Source organism: Bufo gargarizans, chromosome 4, assembly GCF_014858855.1.
Source record: "Bufo gargarizans isolate SCDJY-AF-19 chromosome 4, ASM1485885v1, whole genome shotgun sequence".
Taxonomy (NCBI): Eukaryota; Metazoa; Chordata; class Amphibia; order Anura; family Bufonidae; genus Bufo; species Bufo gargarizans.
In genome coordinates, this window is record NC_058083.1 from 35,933,647 (window position 1) to 35,952,642 (window position 18,996).

The following is an 18,996-nucleotide window of genomic DNA, read 5'->3' on the forward strand; positions in this document are numbered from 1 at the left end:
GAGACCACAAAGACAATGATGCAATGGCATTGAAAGAGTTAAAGTTAAAGCAATCTTCCGAAAAATAATTGAACAGAACAATTGCCTGTTGTCCTTTTTATATTTTCCTCTTCTGCCATCCAAGAGGGCTGCTCAGTTTCTCAGACTACTTGATGTATACTGAGCATTTGGTGGTCCAAAACATTCCTTACTGACCTTAACAGACCTGTGACTTTTTGTTTGGTAACCTACTGGCACAGCACGATCTAGTTTCAAAATACCAAAGGGTTAACAGGTAAAGTGTCCTATATCTGTCAACCTTAATGGGGCTGTCCGACCATATACAGTATATTGATAATCTATCCTCAGGATAGGTCAATACCTGATTGGTCGAGGTCCAACACTCGGGACCCCCGTTGATCAGTTGTGGGAAGAAGAGGAATCATGCCAGCACTGCTTCCTCTTCATTATACTGCATGTTGTCCCAGAAGTGTAGTATAATACAAGTACCCGCTCCATTCAAGTGAATGGAGCAAGTGCTTGGAATTACACAATGCCGTCACTCCACAGGAGATGAACGTAGTGAACAAGAAGCGGCACTTGCATGGAGTGCCAGATTTCGCCAAACAGCTGGCTGGCGGGGTGCCAGGTGTCAGACCCACATCGATCTGATATTGGTGACCTATCCTGAGGATAGGTCATCATTTTATATGGCACTTTTAATTACACTGGCCCGATGATCGGCCAGATTATCACTAACAAATGTTTGCAATCCTGATTTGCTGCAGGCAAACAACGAGTCAATACGGGGATGAATGTTGACATTAGCGATCGCTTCTCACCATATTGTGGAGGAGATTGTTACATGTAATAGTAGCGGTCCCCTCTACTAGTACTAATGAGCAGGAACACTACTTTCCCAACAATCGCCTGCCTAATCATATACTGTAGTGTATTGCAACCCTTAGATGATTCAATGGTTTCATTTTGACTCCAAAAGGTTCCCTCACAGATTTCAGTGGTTTACCAAAGTTCCCAAAAGAGGGACACCCTGTGATCACCTTAGCATTGGGATTTTCTTGAGTGGACAACTCCTTTAACAGTTAACTCCTGTTGGACCCCAAACCTTTACCTTTGATATTGTAAGAGAAGGAGAAGAGACCACAAGACATTGAATAATGCTTTGAGCCATATATACCAGAACATCTCTAACCATATCTAGCCTCATTTTTTATGACGGTCCTTGGGGATTCATGAGGCCATGTCTGCTGCAGTAGTGAGATGGAAAACTGACCATCACGAGCCTAAATGCCTCAAGCCAGAGAAAGGTTACAAACAGGTAACTAGTATCATGCTTGCACCACGACATGTTTTAAGACTAAGTTACTTGTTGTCATACATTCTTGGAAACACCATGTAGCTCATGTTATTTAATATTTTACGTTACAAGAATGTACCCACATAATTGATTAGAATAAAAAAAAAAGTCAGACAGGAAATCTTCCTGATTCCCGCCTTATATATACACCTTTCAGACCTGCTAAAATTTACATTACCTGAGGCTTTCCTCCAACACACAGAGCTCTGAGAAGAAGACAAGATTCAAATTCAGGTAACAGACACCAGAAAGGATGATTACTTGAGAATACACTGCCTATGTTCTTAGTTATTATAGGTTATTAGAAGTTACTCTATTTATGATTTTACATATATATGTATATATATCCCAGAAACATCAGAAATATGTAAATGACTAGATTACTAGTATAAGGACAATGGTAGAACCCTAACCTGATCTGTAGATTTATTCCAGTTCTCTACATGACAGTGACCAAATGAATTAACCTAATCTATACATAAAGGGAGTGTCTATCATTTATCTAATTCAAAAAAGCTTTATTGGCAGGACTACACAAATATTAGCATTGCCAAAGCAAATAGGAAATAATTCTGTAGGGATGAGGATAGGGACAGATCTAGTTTGGGGGTATAGAAGTCCATGGAATTCCATGCTCTTCTCAGTCTATGGTAGGGGATGATATATTGTGCTGCTATGGCTACCGTGTCTTCCTCTTCCCCTAGCAGTAGGGAAAATCGCTCCTCCTCCATGGTGGTGAAGTCTGAGAAGAGATAAGACAGTCTCCTGAAGTGAATGTCCCTCACTGCTGAATATTTGAGTCACCACAGCAATACGTAGGACTCAACCTCCATGGTCACACTTCTGGCACAGTCTTGCTTTTCTGTATTGTTTTCCAGAGTCCCCCTTTGTCATACTGTACTGGTTGGTGGTATGGTCAGGCTGGGTTTGGCTCACTTGTTCCTGGGTGCTTCATTTTTCTGCAGCTTCTTGGTGCAGCAAGAATCTGTGATGATAGATGTTTAGACTACTGCTTTGCAGATAGGTCAGTTCTGAATGATAGCACCCTTTACGTGTAGTTTAGAATCTGCCCAGCACTGCTTGTATGTGCTGTTTGAGGTGCTCTGGTGGACATGGAGATGATGTTTGAGAATTCCTGAAGAAATATTTCTGTGGGTCCAGAATCCAACTTTGGCAAGTCTGGGTATGTATTTTTGGTCAACTCTGATGAAATTGCTGAAGGAGGCTCTGAACAGAACCTCTGAAGGGGATACAAGTTTGTATCAAGTGAGACTTCACCCACCCTAGTCTGCAGAGAGACCATTACCTTTAATGACCATTGAATAATGCTACATTTCCCCAACTGAAGTTTCACCTTAAGTTTTACACTGGAGTTTTCTTTTCTCTGTGGTCAGTCAAACAAACTAAACAACTTCTTAGTGTTAAACAGACCTTCGAGCAGAGACTTGAAGTGCAATGGAAATTAGTCTTAAGTCTTCCTGTTTTACAGAGAGATGAAGCTGCATCTTGAAAAGCTGCTGATGCTGACACTAATACAGGTCTGTTTAGGATACAAGCAAAATCTATATCATAAATATAAACCACTGTGTAGATACTGATCCATTGTAACCAACTGCATAATGTACTCACAGGGGGAGATTTGTTTCATCTTCTCCTTCCCTGATCACAATGCTGTGGTTTCCAACTCCGATGAAACAGATGCAGAAAATCCTGATGACATCCCAAATCCAGTGAGTATTTCCTAAAGGGACACTAAGCCATAATCGTTTATGGAATAATTACTTTTTTCAGTGTTTGACAGTCTTTTTTCTGATACCACTCTTCCGTATGATTTGGTTGATTGGTCTATTTTATTAGATATATATTGGGCAAACTAATATCAGCTAGACTTGTAAACCTCGTAATGTGTAAGGTGTCCCAACTCTCCTTGATGGCATATTGTGTTCCCAACAGAGAAGAATCAGACTGTTGGATTTCCATATTAATGTAAGGAAAGAAGAAAAAATAAAATTCTTTGAAAAATAGAGGTTGACGTATACTGTATATTAAGGGTGTATACCCAAAATTTATAGCGTGACGGGCACCAGGAGGGTGGATAGGACACCAAGTAAAAAGCCGATGTTGACAAGGATGTGATAAGGAATATTAGAGGGAAGGCTACCTAGTGGTCAGGGTATAGCAAGGCTAACCTGCAAAAATGAATGGGTACACGGCATAGGATGGATATTGGAGGCTCAGAAAAAAAAGGAGGGCACCCCGAAATACCACAAATAACCGTCAAGTTGTGACCCACTAAAATGGCGCCATTTTTGTGTCAGAGTAAATGAGTACTAATAATATAGCACGAGGAGGAAAAAGTAATATTAAAATGTTATACAACCATAAAAAAATTCTGAAAGAGAGCACTGTACGAAAAACTTAAAACATAAGTAGAACTCACTTCACTAGGAGGATGTCTGTCGGATAAAGCTCAAGACACCTTCAGACAGAGCTCCTTCTTAGCCGGGTTTGCTTCTAGAATGGTAGAAATGATGGCAGCCAGGTATCCAGCGTTTGGTCATTTTTCCTTTATTCAAAACTCAGGGCACCCGCATTTCGGGCATCTGAGGTAAAGCCCCCTTCTTCAGGAGTGATATTGATACAGTATATACAAACATACCTATAGCTGCAACTTATATATCATCATGTGTATTTAAAAAAAAGCATAAATTCTAATACCGGAAGTGACGCCATGAGGTACGTCACTTCCGGTTGCATGCTTTCCACAGTGGAACCCACGCTAAAATTAAATAAGTTAATAATAGTAAAATCAGTAAAAAAGAGAGAGAGATCCTCAGTTATAAGAGACCTATATGGTGGCACAATGGGGGGTATAATTAGTGAATATGTATGTGCTGGGGAATGAGTGTAGGAAGACGCAGTGGTCAGGGCGCCGCTTCCAGTCCTATGCGCTCCAGGGTGGAACACAAGGAGACGGATGTGTAGGAGGCTGGATGATGGAAGGGACGTCAGCAGAGATGTCACTTCCGTTCACGTGCCCTTGGAACGCAAGGAGAGCATGACCCAGGATACCACACAGTATCAGACATGCGTTCCACTGTGGAACACAGAAGTATTTCATGCAATTTATGTATATTTAACATAATGTCATGATTGGATAAAAAACTAAATACCATAATGAGGTAAAATATTCCAAGGTACTGTAATGCTTTTTAAAATATTTTTATATTAAAGGGTGCAGTTATAGTAAAAAATAAAATATACATTTCATAAACACAAAAAAGTTAAAATTAAAGAAAGAGTAAAAAAGGGAGATAAGAAATCCCTCATGAGTCCCTAAAAAACATGGGATGGGATTGTCAGTCACCCAGAGGTTAAGAGAAATCAATATATTATATAAAGGGTGAGAAGTATGTACATATATAAAAAAAAAAAAATTATATATATATATATATATATATATATATATATATATATATATATATAGTGCATAAATATATAAATATGTAATAAAAGAACATAAATACAAAAAAATACACCAATATATCTGATCAAGGTAAAAATTGGATTTGTATATCTATAGTGCATAAATATATGTAAAAGTATACATGACTTGAAAAAGGCTCCATGGAGGGAGCTGAAACGTTGCTGTCTACACATGGGTGAATAAAATACCCTTTTTTTTCACGGATATTTGCGTGCTGCTTTGGCCTTTTACATATATCTAGTAGGATCAAGTCCGTGATCCGCTTCAAGGAATTGCACCGCTTTTTGGGTTTTGTGTGCTGCTCATCAATTTTTCTATACATATGTAAAAGTATAGATATGTAAATAAAGGAACATATAAACACATACTGTAAATATATCTAAATCGAGGTATAAATAGAATGAGTCAATAGTTTGTATATTCCAGTGACTCATTTAGATCAAATGGTGTCAAGGTATTAAGACGAAATATCCAAAACATTTATTTTCGACACAACTGTTGATAAGATAAGATTGCGGTGACCAATCAATCGGGGTCACTCGTAGGGGAATAGGGTCTCCATTAGGGAATAATGTGAAATGAGGTGAGATGCTATGAGTCACTATTTTCGATGCTCATTCATTTTCTCCCTTAGTGTCCGAGTAGTACATCCCACATAAAGTAACTTGCGGGGGAATTGTAGTAGGCATACAACATTGGTTGTTCAGCATTCCATTCTGTAACAGATGTTAATGGTTTCTTTGTTTTGTGCAACTGAAATTTCTTTTGTATTATGTGTAATGATGGTGCAGCATTTACATCTTCTAATTCCACACTTGAAGGCCCCTGCATCTTTTTGTTTCTTGGTGTGCCTATTAGCAATATTAAATTTCAGACAGGAGGGGGCTATTAGATATTTTAGCGTCTTCGCTTTACAGAAGATGATGGTGGGTACTCGAGGAATAATTTTGCCTAAGATGGGGTCTTTTAGTAGGACTGCCCAAATTTTTACTAGGCAGTTTCTAATACGAGTGTGTTGAGAGTTAAATCTGGTAATTAGACTAAGCTGATGGGTTTGTATTTGTGGCTCCTGCTCTTTAGATTTCTTTTTAATGCTATCACGTGGTAATAGGCTCTCATTCTGGGAAACTTTAAGGATTCTTTTCATGAATTGCTCCAAAAGTTTTTTTGGGTACCCCTTATCTTTAAAACAATTTTTTTATAATATTTATTTGGTTCCTCATTATATGATTATCGGAGCAATTTCTCCTAATTTGCTTAATTTGGCTAAATGGAATGTTTTGTTTCCATTTTTGGTGATGGCAGCTACTATATCCAAATGACTATTAGCATCTACGGTTTTAAAGTATGTCTTGGTGGAGATCTTCTTATTGTAAACAGTAAGGTGTAAATACAAAAAAAAAAAAACTATCTCAACAGGGTTATATTCAAGGGTAAAATATAGGTTCCAATCATTAGAGTTAAGAGATTTAACAAATAGATTGAGTTTGTCTATCTCTTCTTGCCAAATAAAATTGATATTGTCAATATATCTGCAATAAAATTTCACTTTGAGGTGTAATAGTAGTCCAAATGTCTCTTCAAAGATGCCCATAAAAAGGTTTGCATATTATGGGGCAAATTTAGTCCCCATCGCAGTACTATTTATTTGGATGTGGTAGGTATTATTGAAGACAAAATAATTATGGTGGAGTATGAAATCAATGGCTTCGAGAATGAACTCTTTCTGGGATTTTGACATGGCTAAATCATTAGTGAGAGTATGGGTTATGGGTCTGATTCTTAGGTCGTGTCTGATGTTGCTATACAGGTCCGTCTAAAAAAATTAGCATATTGCGATAAAGTTTATTATTTTCTGTAATGTACTGATAAACATTAGACTTTCATATATTTTAGATTCATTACACACCAACTGAAGTAGTTCAAGCCTTTTATTGTTTTAATATTGATGATTTTGGCATACAGCTCATGAAAACCCAAATTTCCTATCTAAAAAAATTAGCATATTTCATCCGACCAATAAAAGAAAAGTGTTTTTAATACAAAAAATGTCAACCTTCAAATAATTATGTTCAGTTCTGCACTCAATACTTGGTCGGGAATCCTTTTGCAGAAATGACTGCTTCAATGCGGCGTGGCATGGAGGCAATCAGCCTGTGGCACTGCTGAGGTGTTATGGAGGCCCAGGATGCTTCAATAGCGGCCTTAAGCTCATCCAGAGTGTTGCGTCTTGCGTCTCTCAACTTTCTCTTCCCAATATCCCACAGATTCTCTATGGGGTTCAGGTCAGGAGAGTTGGCAGGCCAATTGAGCACAGTAATACCATGGTCAGTAAACCATTTACCAGTGGTTTTGGCACTGTGAGCAGGTGCCAGGTCGTGCTGAAAAATGAAATCTTCATCTTCATAAAGCTTTTCAGCAGATGGAAGCATGAAGTGCTCCAAAATCTCCTGATAGCTAGCTGCATTGACCCTGCCCTTGATAAAACACAGTGGACCAACACCAGCAGCTGACATGGCACCCCAGACCATCACTGACTGTGGGTACTTGACACTGGCCTTCAGGCATTTTGGCATTTCCCTCTCCCCAGTCTTCCTCTAGACTCTGGCACCTTGATTTCCGATTTCTGCCGCTGTTTCTGGTTCAAAAGTGGCTTGACCTGGGGAATGCGGCACCTGTAGCCCATTTCCTGCACACGCCTGTACACGGTGGCTCTAGATGTTTCTACTCCCGACTCAGTCCACTGCTTCCGCAGGTCCACCAAGGTCTGGAATCGGTCCTTCTCCACAATCTTCCTCAGGGTCCGGTCACCTCTTCTCGTTGTGCAGCGTTTTCTGCCACACTTTTTCCTTCCCACAGACTTCCCACTGAGGTGCCTTGATACAGCACTCTGGGAACAGCCTATTCGTTCAGAAATTTCTTTCTGTGTCTTACCCTCTTGCTTGAGGGTGTCAATGATGGCCTTCTGGACAGCAGTCAGGTCGGCAGTCTTACCCATGATTGCGGTTTTGAGTAATGAACCAGGCTGGGAGTTTTTAAAAGCCTCAGGAATCTTTTGCAGGTGTTTAGAGTTAATTCGTTGATTCAGATGATTAGGTTAATAGCTCGTTTAGAGAACCTTTTCATGATATGCTAATTTTTTGAGATAGGAATTTCGGGTTTTCATGAGCTGTATGCCAAAATCATCAATATTAAAACAATAAAAGGCTTGAACTACTTCAGTTGGTGTGTAATGAATCTAAAATATATGAAAGTCTAATGTTTATCAGTACATTACAGAAAATAATAAACTTTATCTCAATATGCTAATTTTTTTAGAAAGACCTGTATAAGGATGAAACGTCAAGTGTAACCCATATGTAATCATCTTCCCATGTGAGCGGTCAAGTAGCTTAATAAGATGGGAAGCGTCTCTTAGATATGAAGGAAGCGCTGTAACATAATTCTGTAAAAAACTGTCCACATACTCTGACAGATTGGAGGTCAAACAACCTATCCCAGAGATGATGGGTCTACCAGGGTGGTTTTCAAGAGATTTGTAGATTTTTGGTAAGAAGTAAAACCGGGATACGGATGGGTGTAAAATTTTTACAAAAGCTCTTTATTTTTTATTAATAATATCTTGTCCATACCCTGCATCTACTAATTCAAAAAGTGATTTTTGGAAAACCTTTGTTGGATCTTCTTTCATGATTTTATAGTAGCCTTGATCAGATAATATTCTCTGTGACTCTGTTAAATATTAATAATAATCCGCTCCCATGATGACCAAACCTCCTTCCTTATCTACACTTTTTATTACTATCTCTTTATTTTCCATAAGGTTCTTTAGAGCCAATTGTTCCTCAACAGTGAAATTGTTTTGGTAATCCTTCCCTAAATAACAATGAGAAACCTAAAAGGAACAATCTTTCAAGTCATCCATAACCATGTTTCTGAACTTACAGACATTCTATTCCCTTCCACCTCTTACCTATTTCTATCCAACCAATCTGTTCGACTGGCAGGTATATTTATCTGTCAGTTTTAACGTATATTTTTTTGTTGTATGTTGTTTAGAATAAAACTAACAATTTAATCGTTCCAGTTTTGCCCTTGTTACTTGGTTATCTGGTCTATGCTAAGAACTCTGTCCTCAGAAGAGACATACTACCGCATTGTCTAATTTCTATAAATTGTTAATTGGTTAGCTAGGTTGCAAATAACTGTTTCTTCCCTTTAGGATTAGCTATCCGGGGTCTCTTTACATCGATTTAATACGAAGAGTGGTGGCAGCAAATTAATTTGATTTCTAGCGCAAAATCAATCATTTTATTTTACCGATTGTACATACAATTGTGATTGTATCATGTATGGGCACACCAACCAATCTTAAACATCTACTGTGCTCACAGTGGCTTTGCCTCCAGAAGTCTCTAGTGGACGAGACCTGTATGGCAACTGTGGCATAGTACGACGGGATTGGCGGGTGGTTGTCACATGTGACAAAAGGACTTTCTGATAAACTCATAGGTAGTGCTAGGAAGTTGTCCGGACTATTGGGGGATATATAGTGGGTGGATATGTTGGTTAGAGAGTCATTAGACTGGCAGATCAAAATGGCTGTATTTAGAGTGTCAGTGGGGAAATCGTTATCAGACTAAGAAGTTTAGAACTTAGACGTTTTGCTTGCTGTTGAGGGTAAGGTGGACATTGGTGTTTTATATATGGCCATAGGGGTTTTGTAAATGAAATTGTTCAGGTCCTCCACTGGGAAACCCACAATCTGTTCTAGTATTGCTGCCTGGCATGAATTTGAAATAAGGGTCTTATCTTCCCTTGGTGTATTGCCCCCAGAGCCAAGTCTTCTGGTATTGGCAGTATTGGGGTGCTCCCTAAGTTCAATATCCACAGGGGGATTTTTTGGAGGTTCATGAATGGAGTGTTGTTGTAGGTCCTAAACTGTAGGGTCACCGTATACCCCAGAGGAAGTGTTTCGGTGACTAGTGATGGGCATATGTAAAGGGATAGTGGTCCCTGACTTGGAATCATTTTTTCTCCTAGTGGCGGAGATATAAAGGGTATCATTTATGCCGGGAATGGCTCCAGTAGTATGTTTGTGATGTTGCTTGCTCGTACTACTATTGTATATAGTTCTGCCTTTATAGTGTCTGCTGGAAACCTGAGCATAGGTATAGGGAACCTTAGTGTTAGATCGGTGTGTGGCAAGTGGAGTAATACCAGTCCCCAATGGACAACTATGTGATGTTCTGTTGTGAGTGTTTTGTGCTGGGATGACCCTGTTATCTTTCCTTTCCCATATTCGTACAGTTTTGTTTTTATAGTCCAATAAATCTCTCACAGTTTAGAACATTTATTCCTCACCACATTATATTCAAAGACCCTAACGGTCCTACGTTTAAAGGATAAGGGCGGGAAAGCATTTTTGTTCTTATCATAGAGGTATAAATAATGTTTTAGTGTTAGAATTAGGTCAGAGAAAATTGATCGACGTTTAGTTATAGGGTGTCAACTTGATGGTCACAACTTGATGCTTATTTATGGTGTTTCGGGGTGCCCTTTTTTTCTGGATTTCCATATTCCCAGTCCTTTTGTTCTCAAGAAGATAAGCCCTTATCAGAGGTGTCTAGCAGTGAATCATTCTCTACTTTCCTTTCAGAACACATTACTAGGATGCACCATTCATTTATGATCAGTGGAGGTTCAGTACCCCAGAATAGGGTCACTGCTAAAATAAAATGAGAAAGAGTACCCCCAAGACCCCAACAATGGCCACTCAGCTAACCTAGACAACTTTTTCTTGTTCCTTTGGAAGTAAACTGGCATGAATTCCTGATGCAGAGAAGTGTTATACAGGGACACTCAGTACTCTGGTCTTTTGTAAGCAGCACTGGCTTGCACTTCTTTTTTCCAGTGGGGTATTATGCGTCTTTCTGATTTGCCCTAAATGAACCACAAGAAATTCAGGATGAAATACTTATTTACTTTCAATATACTCATCTCTAGTATTATATACCAGACTTCCTTCCAAAAGGGAAAGAAAACAAAAAACGAACCATCGGACACACCACCTGTAATGTTGTTGCACAAAGTCAATGCTCAGCCTTTTAACCACTTAGTTACCACTAATACGCCTTTTTACTGAAGTAAACAAAGAGGGTTTAAGCTAAACGACTGGCTTTATTGATTATATGTACCCAAAATGGTGCATTAAAAACTATAACTTGTCCTACAAAAAATAAGCCTTTATATAGCTACATTGAAGAAAAAAACTAAAAGGTTATAGCTCTTGGAATGCGATTCTGAAAAAATGAGCATGGTCACTACTGGCCATAACCTCATTGCTTGGGATAGGGGCATTCCAGGGAATTTTTTATTTTTTTAAAATAAATCTTTATTAAAATTTTTCCAATTCTTACATAGTTTTTTACTAATCATCTTATTCTTACATGATTATATTAATTAAATACATATATTTATTTCCCCACCCCCCCACCCTTAGTATGTCGGTTGCTGACAAAAAAAATAAATAAAAAATACCATCCTCACTCCATTGCCCCTCCCCCTCCATCCCTCAGTTTTTATTGAGCCATTTCTGCCAAATCCTGGCGATTCTATGCTTTTTCTTAAACCCGGTGAAGTGGGACTCCTAACTGGCTATCATCATCCTTGTGCGATTTTCCCATTCTTTAACTGTAGGGACCTCGCTCCCGCCCCCAATGCCCAACTATACATTTTCTGGCTTGGAATAGAAATTTAGTTGCAATTTCTCTGTGTTGGGGCACTTCCACACCATCCATCACCCCTAAGATGCATTCCTCAAACTGTCTGGGTACTGTAAACTGGTGGTATTCCTCTATTTTTTCAATTATCTTTGCCCAATAATTTTGGATTTTTATGCATGTGCATAATATATGTATATCGTCCCCTCCTACTTCTCCACACTTCTGACAAGTAAAGACTTTAGTTCTATAATACTTTATTAACTTTTTTGGAGAGTAGTAGAGACGATACAATATATTAAATTGAATTATTCTATAAGAGAAATTCCTTGAAACCCTGGTCTTTGCCTGTATAGCTGAATCCCAAAAGCCTTCCCGCATGGGTTCCAGAATATCCTGCCATTTTGTGTGCCTTTCCCTATCATCTTATACAGTGCAAGTTTTAGTTGTAAGTAATAAAACCTCAACCCTATATTTTTCTGTTGGTATTTCCTTTTTAACTCTTCATAGGGTATTATATCCCCCACCTCCCATACCTGTCCTAATTTGTATATTCTGTGTTTCCACCAGATCTTCTGGTCAATTAACTTTAATTCTGTGAGGCCGATATTGTCCCATAGTATGGTGTCTGCATAGAGTCCAGTTTGGGACCATAGTTCTTTTACCTCTTCAAATATTTGTAAAAAAATTATATTTAACAACACATATATCATTAAAATATAATTGCATAGATATTGGTAGATGTAACTGATGAATATAAATCTAGCTGGTAACTATAGTTAATATATCGCTAATAAATATCGCTGAACTCTTGGTGTCCAGAATAAATAGCTTGCCTCAGGTATACCTAATGCATTAGCACCATGTGTGATAATAATATATATATATATATATATATATATATATATACACAAATAAATGTGTTAGAAGGTATCAAGAGGTATCAAAAAGTATTTCCAAAAGTGTTCAAATAGTTCCAAAGATTTCAAAAGATTATTTGCCGAAAAATATTAGTTCGCAAGAACAAGTGTCAAAGTAAATGCTGCAACAAAGTATCAAAATATTATTCAATGTGAGAAGAAAATCCTCGTGCAATAAAGTATCCAGACAAGCAAATTGAAGACTTAGAATAGATGTTTGACTCTCCCAATATCCGTCAGTGTTTCCAATACTGGCAATCAATATAGCATGGAGGTTAGATGTTAATATATGGGGTTAGGTATTAGTATATAGGGGTTGCGTCTGGGGCGTCCCCCTGATGCTCACCCTCTTACCTTCCCCTGCGAGATGTTCGCTGCTTTTAGGTGGTAAGCTTCGGTACGACTCGCTGTGTATCACCGCTGAGTATGATAGAGACGATAGTTGCTTTCGGCGTTGTTTGTTGGTCTCATGGCCTTCTTCTGACGTCATCAAACCTCGTCTGGTTTGTATGTCATTCTCCCGGCAACTCTCGTATTAGCTCGCAATGAGTTCGAGCCCTGCTTCTGATTAAGGATAGGTGTATGCGTCGATCCGTATAGGGAACGATCTGCTCCAATATAATTTCTTTTGATTCTCTCCTAGGTCTAGATGGGTAGTTGGTCCTCTCCAAATCAGGCCAGACGCGTTTCGAGGGTTAATCCTCTTCCTCGAAACGCGTCTGGCCTGATTTGGAGAGGACCAACTACCCATCTAGACCTAGGAGAGAATCCAAAGAAATTATATTGGAGCAGATCGTTCCCTATACGGATCGACGCATACACCTATCCTTAATCAGAAGCAGGGCTCGAACTCATTGCGAGCTAATACGAGAGTTGCCGGGAGAATGACATACAAACCAGACGAGGTTTGATGACGTCAGAAGAAGGCCATGAGACCAACAAACAACGCCGAAAGCAACTATCGTCTCTATCATACTCAGCGGTGATACACAGCGAGTCGTACCGAAGCTTACCACCTAAAAGCAGCGAACATCTCGCAGGGGAAGGTAAGAGGGTGAGCATCAGGGGGACGCCCCAGACGCAACCCCTATATACTAATACCTAACCCCATATATTAACATCTAACCTCCATGCTATATTGATTGCCAGTATTGGAAACACTGACGGATATTGGGAGAGTCAAACATCTATTCTAAGTCTTCAATTTGCTTGTCTGGATACTTTATTGCACGAGGATTTTCTTCTCACATTGAATAATATTTTGATACTTTGTTGCAGCATTTACTTTGACACTTGTTCTTGCGAACTAATATTTTTCGGCAAATAATCTTTTGAAATCTTTGGAACTATTTGAACACTTTTGGAAATACTTTTTGATACCTCTTGATACCTTCTAACACATTTATTTGTGTATATATATATATATATATATATATATATATATATATATATATATATATATATACACAAATAAATGTGTTAGAAGGTATCAAGAGGTATCAAAAAGTATTTCCAAAAGTGTTCAAATAGTTCCAAAGATTTCAAAAGATTATTTGCCGAAAAATATTAGTTCGCAAGAACAAGTGTCAAAGTAAATGCTGCAACAAAGTATCAAAATATTATTCAATGTGAGAAGAAAATCCTCGTGCAATAAAGTATCCAGACAAGCAAATTGAAGACTTAGAATAGATGTTTGACTCTCCCAATATCCGTCAGTGTTTCCAATACTGGCAATCAATATAGCATGGAGGTTAGATGTTAATATATGGGGTTAGGTATTAGTATATAGGGGTTGCGTCTGGGGCGTCCCCCTGATGCTCACCCTCTTACCTTCCCCTGCGAGATGTTCGCTGCTTTTAGGTGGTAAGCTTCGGTACGACTCGCTGTGTATCACCGCTGAGTATGATAGAGACGATAGTTGCTTTCGGCGTTGTTTGTTGGTCTCATGGCCTTCTTCTGACGTCATCAAACCTCGTCTGGTTTGTATGTCATTCTCCCGGCAACTCTCGTATTAGCTCGCAATGAGTTCGAGCCCTGCTTCTGATTAAGGATAGGTGTATGCGTCGATCCGTATAGGGAACGATCTGCTCCAATATAATTTCTTTTGATTCTCTCCTAGGTCTAGATGGGTAGTTGGTCCTCTCCAAATCAGGCCAGACGCGTTTCGAGGGTTAATCCTCTTCCTCGAAACGCGTCTGGCCTGATTTGGAGAGGACCAACTACCCATCTAGACCTAGGAGAGAATCCAAAGAAATTATATTGGAGCAGATCGTTCCCTATACGGATCGACGCATACACCTATCCTTAATCAGAAGCAGGGCTCGAACTCATTGCGAGCTAATACGAGAGTTGCCGGGAGAATGACATACAAACCAGACGAGGTTTGATGACGTCAGAAGAAGGCCACGAGACCAACAAACAACGCCGAAAGCAACTATCGTCTCTATCATACTCAGCGGTGATACACAGCGAGTCGTACCGAAGCTTACCACCTAAAAGCAGCGAACATCTCGCAGGGGAAGGTAAGAGGGTGAGCACCAGGGGGACGCCCCAGACGCAACCCCTATATACTAATACCTAACCCCATATATTAACATCTAACCTCCATGCTATATTGATTGCCAGTATTGGAAACACTGACGGATATTGGGAGAGTCAAACATCTATTCTAAGTCTTCAATTTGCTTGTCTGGATACTTTATTGCACGAGGATTTTCTTCTCACATTGAATAATATTTTGATACTTTGTTGCAGCATTTACTTTGACACTTGTTCTTGCGAACTAATATTTTTCGGCAAATAATCTTTTGAAATCTTTGGAACTATTTGAACACTTTTGGAAATACTTTTTGATACCTCTTGATACCTTCTAACACATTTATTTGTATATATATATATATATATATATATATATATATATATATATATATATATTATTATCACACATGGTGCTAATGCATTAGGTATACCTGAGGCAAGCTATTTATTCTGGACACCAAGAGTTCAGCGATATTTATTAGCGATATATTAACTATAGTTACCAGCTAGATTTATATCAGCTATATTCATCAGTTACATCTACCAATATCTATGCAATTATATTTTAATGATATATGTGTTGTTAAATATAATTTTTTAAAAAATATTTGAAGAGATAAACAATTGTTAGTACATCAGGTGGTGAGTGCTTATTTTATTCATTTCTTAATTTTAACAATTTTTCGGGGTGGACGGGTGAACCACCAATAAAATATAGCACCATTATCATACACCAGATACGGGTGAGCCACGATACACAGATTTTCTTTCTCAATAGTTCTTTTACCGTCTCCCAACTCTTGGCCATCAACAGAATCAAAGGTTTATATTTACATTCCTGTTGGGCCAAAGTACCTGTTTCCATAACTTGGAAGATATTACATTTCTCCAGTCTTTTATTTATCCCTGCTATTAAATTTTTCTAGCTTTGCGTGTTACTCCATGTTATCATGTTTTTTATAGACCCTGCACTAAAATAGAGTTCCAAATCTGGTACGGATAATCCACCCTCCCTCTCTTGTGCCTTTGTGCCTTTATCCTCGTTTTTTTTCCCTCGCCATATTAAATCAGTTAATAGGCTGGGTATTTTTTTAAAGTATCTTTTGGGGATTATCACTGGTGTATTCCACAGGGTATAATTCAAAGCGGGTAATATGCACATCTTAACCAGTGAAATACGTCCTGCCATCGACATGTACAGTTTTTTTCCATACCTCTATTTTCTTCCTGATTTTCTGGATTTTCGGGATCACATTTAATCTAACATAATCATTGGGATCCGGAGTAATCTGAATTCCCAGATATTTAACGGGTTCATCAATCTTCTTAATTTCCAGCTCCCCCGGTCTGAACTCATTCAGCGGGTCAATCGGGATACACGCCGATTTGGACCAGTTTATCCTAAGTCCCGCATGTTTACCAAATTGCTTGAATACCTGAAATATCCTATTTAGTTATCCGTGTGAACCCACAAATAGCATATAAGGCAATTTTTTCCTCATGGGTGCAATATCTGAACCCCACAATTTCCGGATCCTGTCTAATCATATCTGCAAGTGGTTCAATAGCTATAGCAAAGGTGAGAGAGGACATCCCTGTCTAACCCCTCTGCCGATTGGTATGCGTCCTGAGTGTTCTCCGTTTACTATCACCCTTGCAGAGATTTCCGTATACAATAGTTTTACCCATGCAACAAAGCGGTCCCCGAATCCCATTTTCTTCATTGTGTTAAACAAAAAGGGCCATTCTATCGTGTCAAAAGCCTTTGAGGTGTCTATAGTCACAATCAGCCGTTCTCCGCAATTTGTGGGTTCAAACTGAGTATTCACAAAGTATCTCATGATGTTCTTTGTAGTAGTTTTGCCCAACATGAATCCCGATTGATCCTCATGAACAAGCACCGAGATCACACACCGAAGTCTGTTTGCCAAAATCTTAGCTAGTATTTTATTATCTGTGGTGATCAATGAAATAGGACGGTACGAATCCATCAGGGCCGGGTCCTTACCTAGCTTTAAGATGAGTGTCATCAAGGCTTCTCGCATAGAATCTGGAAGTTTTCCCACCTGCTTTGCTGACTCCCAGATTCTAAGCAGTTTCGGAATTAATATTTCTTTATATTGAGCGTACACCTCAAATGGGATGACATCTATTCCTGGGGCCTTGTTTTTTGTTATCCCTTTTAACATATCCTTCACTTCTATCGGGGTTAAGGGAGCTTCCAGGGACTTGCATTGATCTATTGTTAACCTCAATATAGTAATTTGATCCAAAAACGGTTGTATTTGCTCTGAATTTTTATTTATCTTGCTTCTATATATACCTGCAAAATATTTTTGGAGTAACTCTATTTTGGCTGTTTGCTCCGTGTTTTTTATGTCCCGTTTCATCCATTATACAGTGAATATAATTATTCTTTTTTGTTTGGGTCGCTACCAGGGCCGCTAATTTTTTTCCCGGGGATGTGTGCATATCTGTACTTGTCCCTTACGTAGTTTTCTTTTTGTTGTTCTGCCAATAGGAACATATCATCATTTAACCACCTGCCGCCACGCTAACGCCGAAAGGCGTCATTGCGGCGGCACTCCCAGGTCACACTAACGCCGATTGGCGTCATCTCGCGTGAGCCGAGATTTCCTGTGAACGCGCGCACACAGGAACGAAAGGTAAGCGAGTGGATCTCCAGCCTGCCAGTGGCGATCGTTCGCTGGCAGGCTGGAGATGCGATTTTTTTAACCCCTAACAGGTATATTAGACGCTGTTTTGATAACAGCGTCTAATATACCTGCTACCTGGTCCTCTGGTGGTCCCTTTTGTTTGGATCGACCACCAGAGGACACAGGTAGCTCTGTAAAGTAGCACCAACCACCACTACACTACACTACACCCCCCCTGTCACTTATTAACCCCTTATGAACCCCTGATCACCCCATATAGACTCCCTGATCACCCCCCTGTCATTGATCACCCCCCTGTCATTGATCACCTCCCTGTAAGGCTCCATTCAGATGTCCGTATGTGTTTTACAGATCCACGCATCCATGGATCGGATCCGCAAAACACATACGGACGTCTGAATGGAGCCTTACAGGGGGGTGATCAGGGAGTCTATAAGGGATGATCACCCCCCTGTAAGGCTCCATTCAGACGTCCGTATGTGTTTTACGGATCCACGCATCTATAGATCGGATCCGCAAAACACATACGGACGTCTGAATGGAGCCTTACAGGGAGGTGATCAGTGACAGGGGGGCTTATCAGCCCATATAGACTCCCTAATCACTTCCCTGTCATTGATCACCCCCCGTAAGGCTCCATTCAGACGCCCGTATGTGCTTTACAGATCCACGCATCTATGGATCGGATCCGCAAAACACATACGGACGTCTGAATAGAGTCCTACAGGGGGGTGATCAGTGACAGGGGGGTGATCACCCCATATACACTCCCTGATCACCCCCTGTCATTGATCACCCCCCTGTCATTGATCACCCCCCTGTAAGGCTCCATTCAGACATTTTTTTGGCCCAAGTTAGCGGAAATATTTTTTTATTATTTTTTTCTTACAAAGTCTCATATTCCACTAACTTGTGTCAAAAAATAAAATCTCACATGAACTCACCATACCCCTCATGGAATCCAAATGCGTAACATTTTTTAGACATTTATATTCCAGACATCTTCTCACGCTTTAGGGCCCCTAAAATGCCAGGGCAGTATAAATACCCCACATGTGACCCCATTTCGGAAAGAAGACACCCCAAGGTATTCCGTGAGGGGCATATTGAGTCCATGAAAGATTGACATTTTTGTCCCAAGTTAGCGGAAAGGGAGACTTTGTGAGAAAAAATAAAAAAAAAATCAATTTCCGCTAACTTGTGACAAAAAAAAAAATTTCTATGAACTCGCCATGCCCCTCATTGAATACCTTGGGGTGTCTTCTTTCCAAAATGGGGTCACATGTGGGGTATT

General features: G+C 39.5%; 1 protein-coding gene across 1 annotated transcript in view; it reads left to right on the forward strand.

Annotated features, from left to right (window-relative positions):
* The first annotated feature begins 1,534 nt into the window (after positions 1-1,534).
* LOC122935728 (serotriflin-like) overlaps positions 1,535-18,996 on the forward strand; it is a 58,742-nt gene continuing 41,280 nt past the window's right edge. Inside the window, exons 1-3 of the mRNA XM_044291592.1 lie at positions 1,535-1,591; positions 2,847-2,895; positions 2,989-3,087. Of these exons, the coding sequence (XP_044147527.1) occupies positions 2,851-2,895; positions 2,989-3,087 (144 nt within the window). The 5' untranslated portion in view covers positions 1,535-1,591; positions 2,847-2,850. The remainder of the gene's footprint in view (positions 1,592-2,846; positions 2,896-2,988; positions 3,088-18,996) is intronic.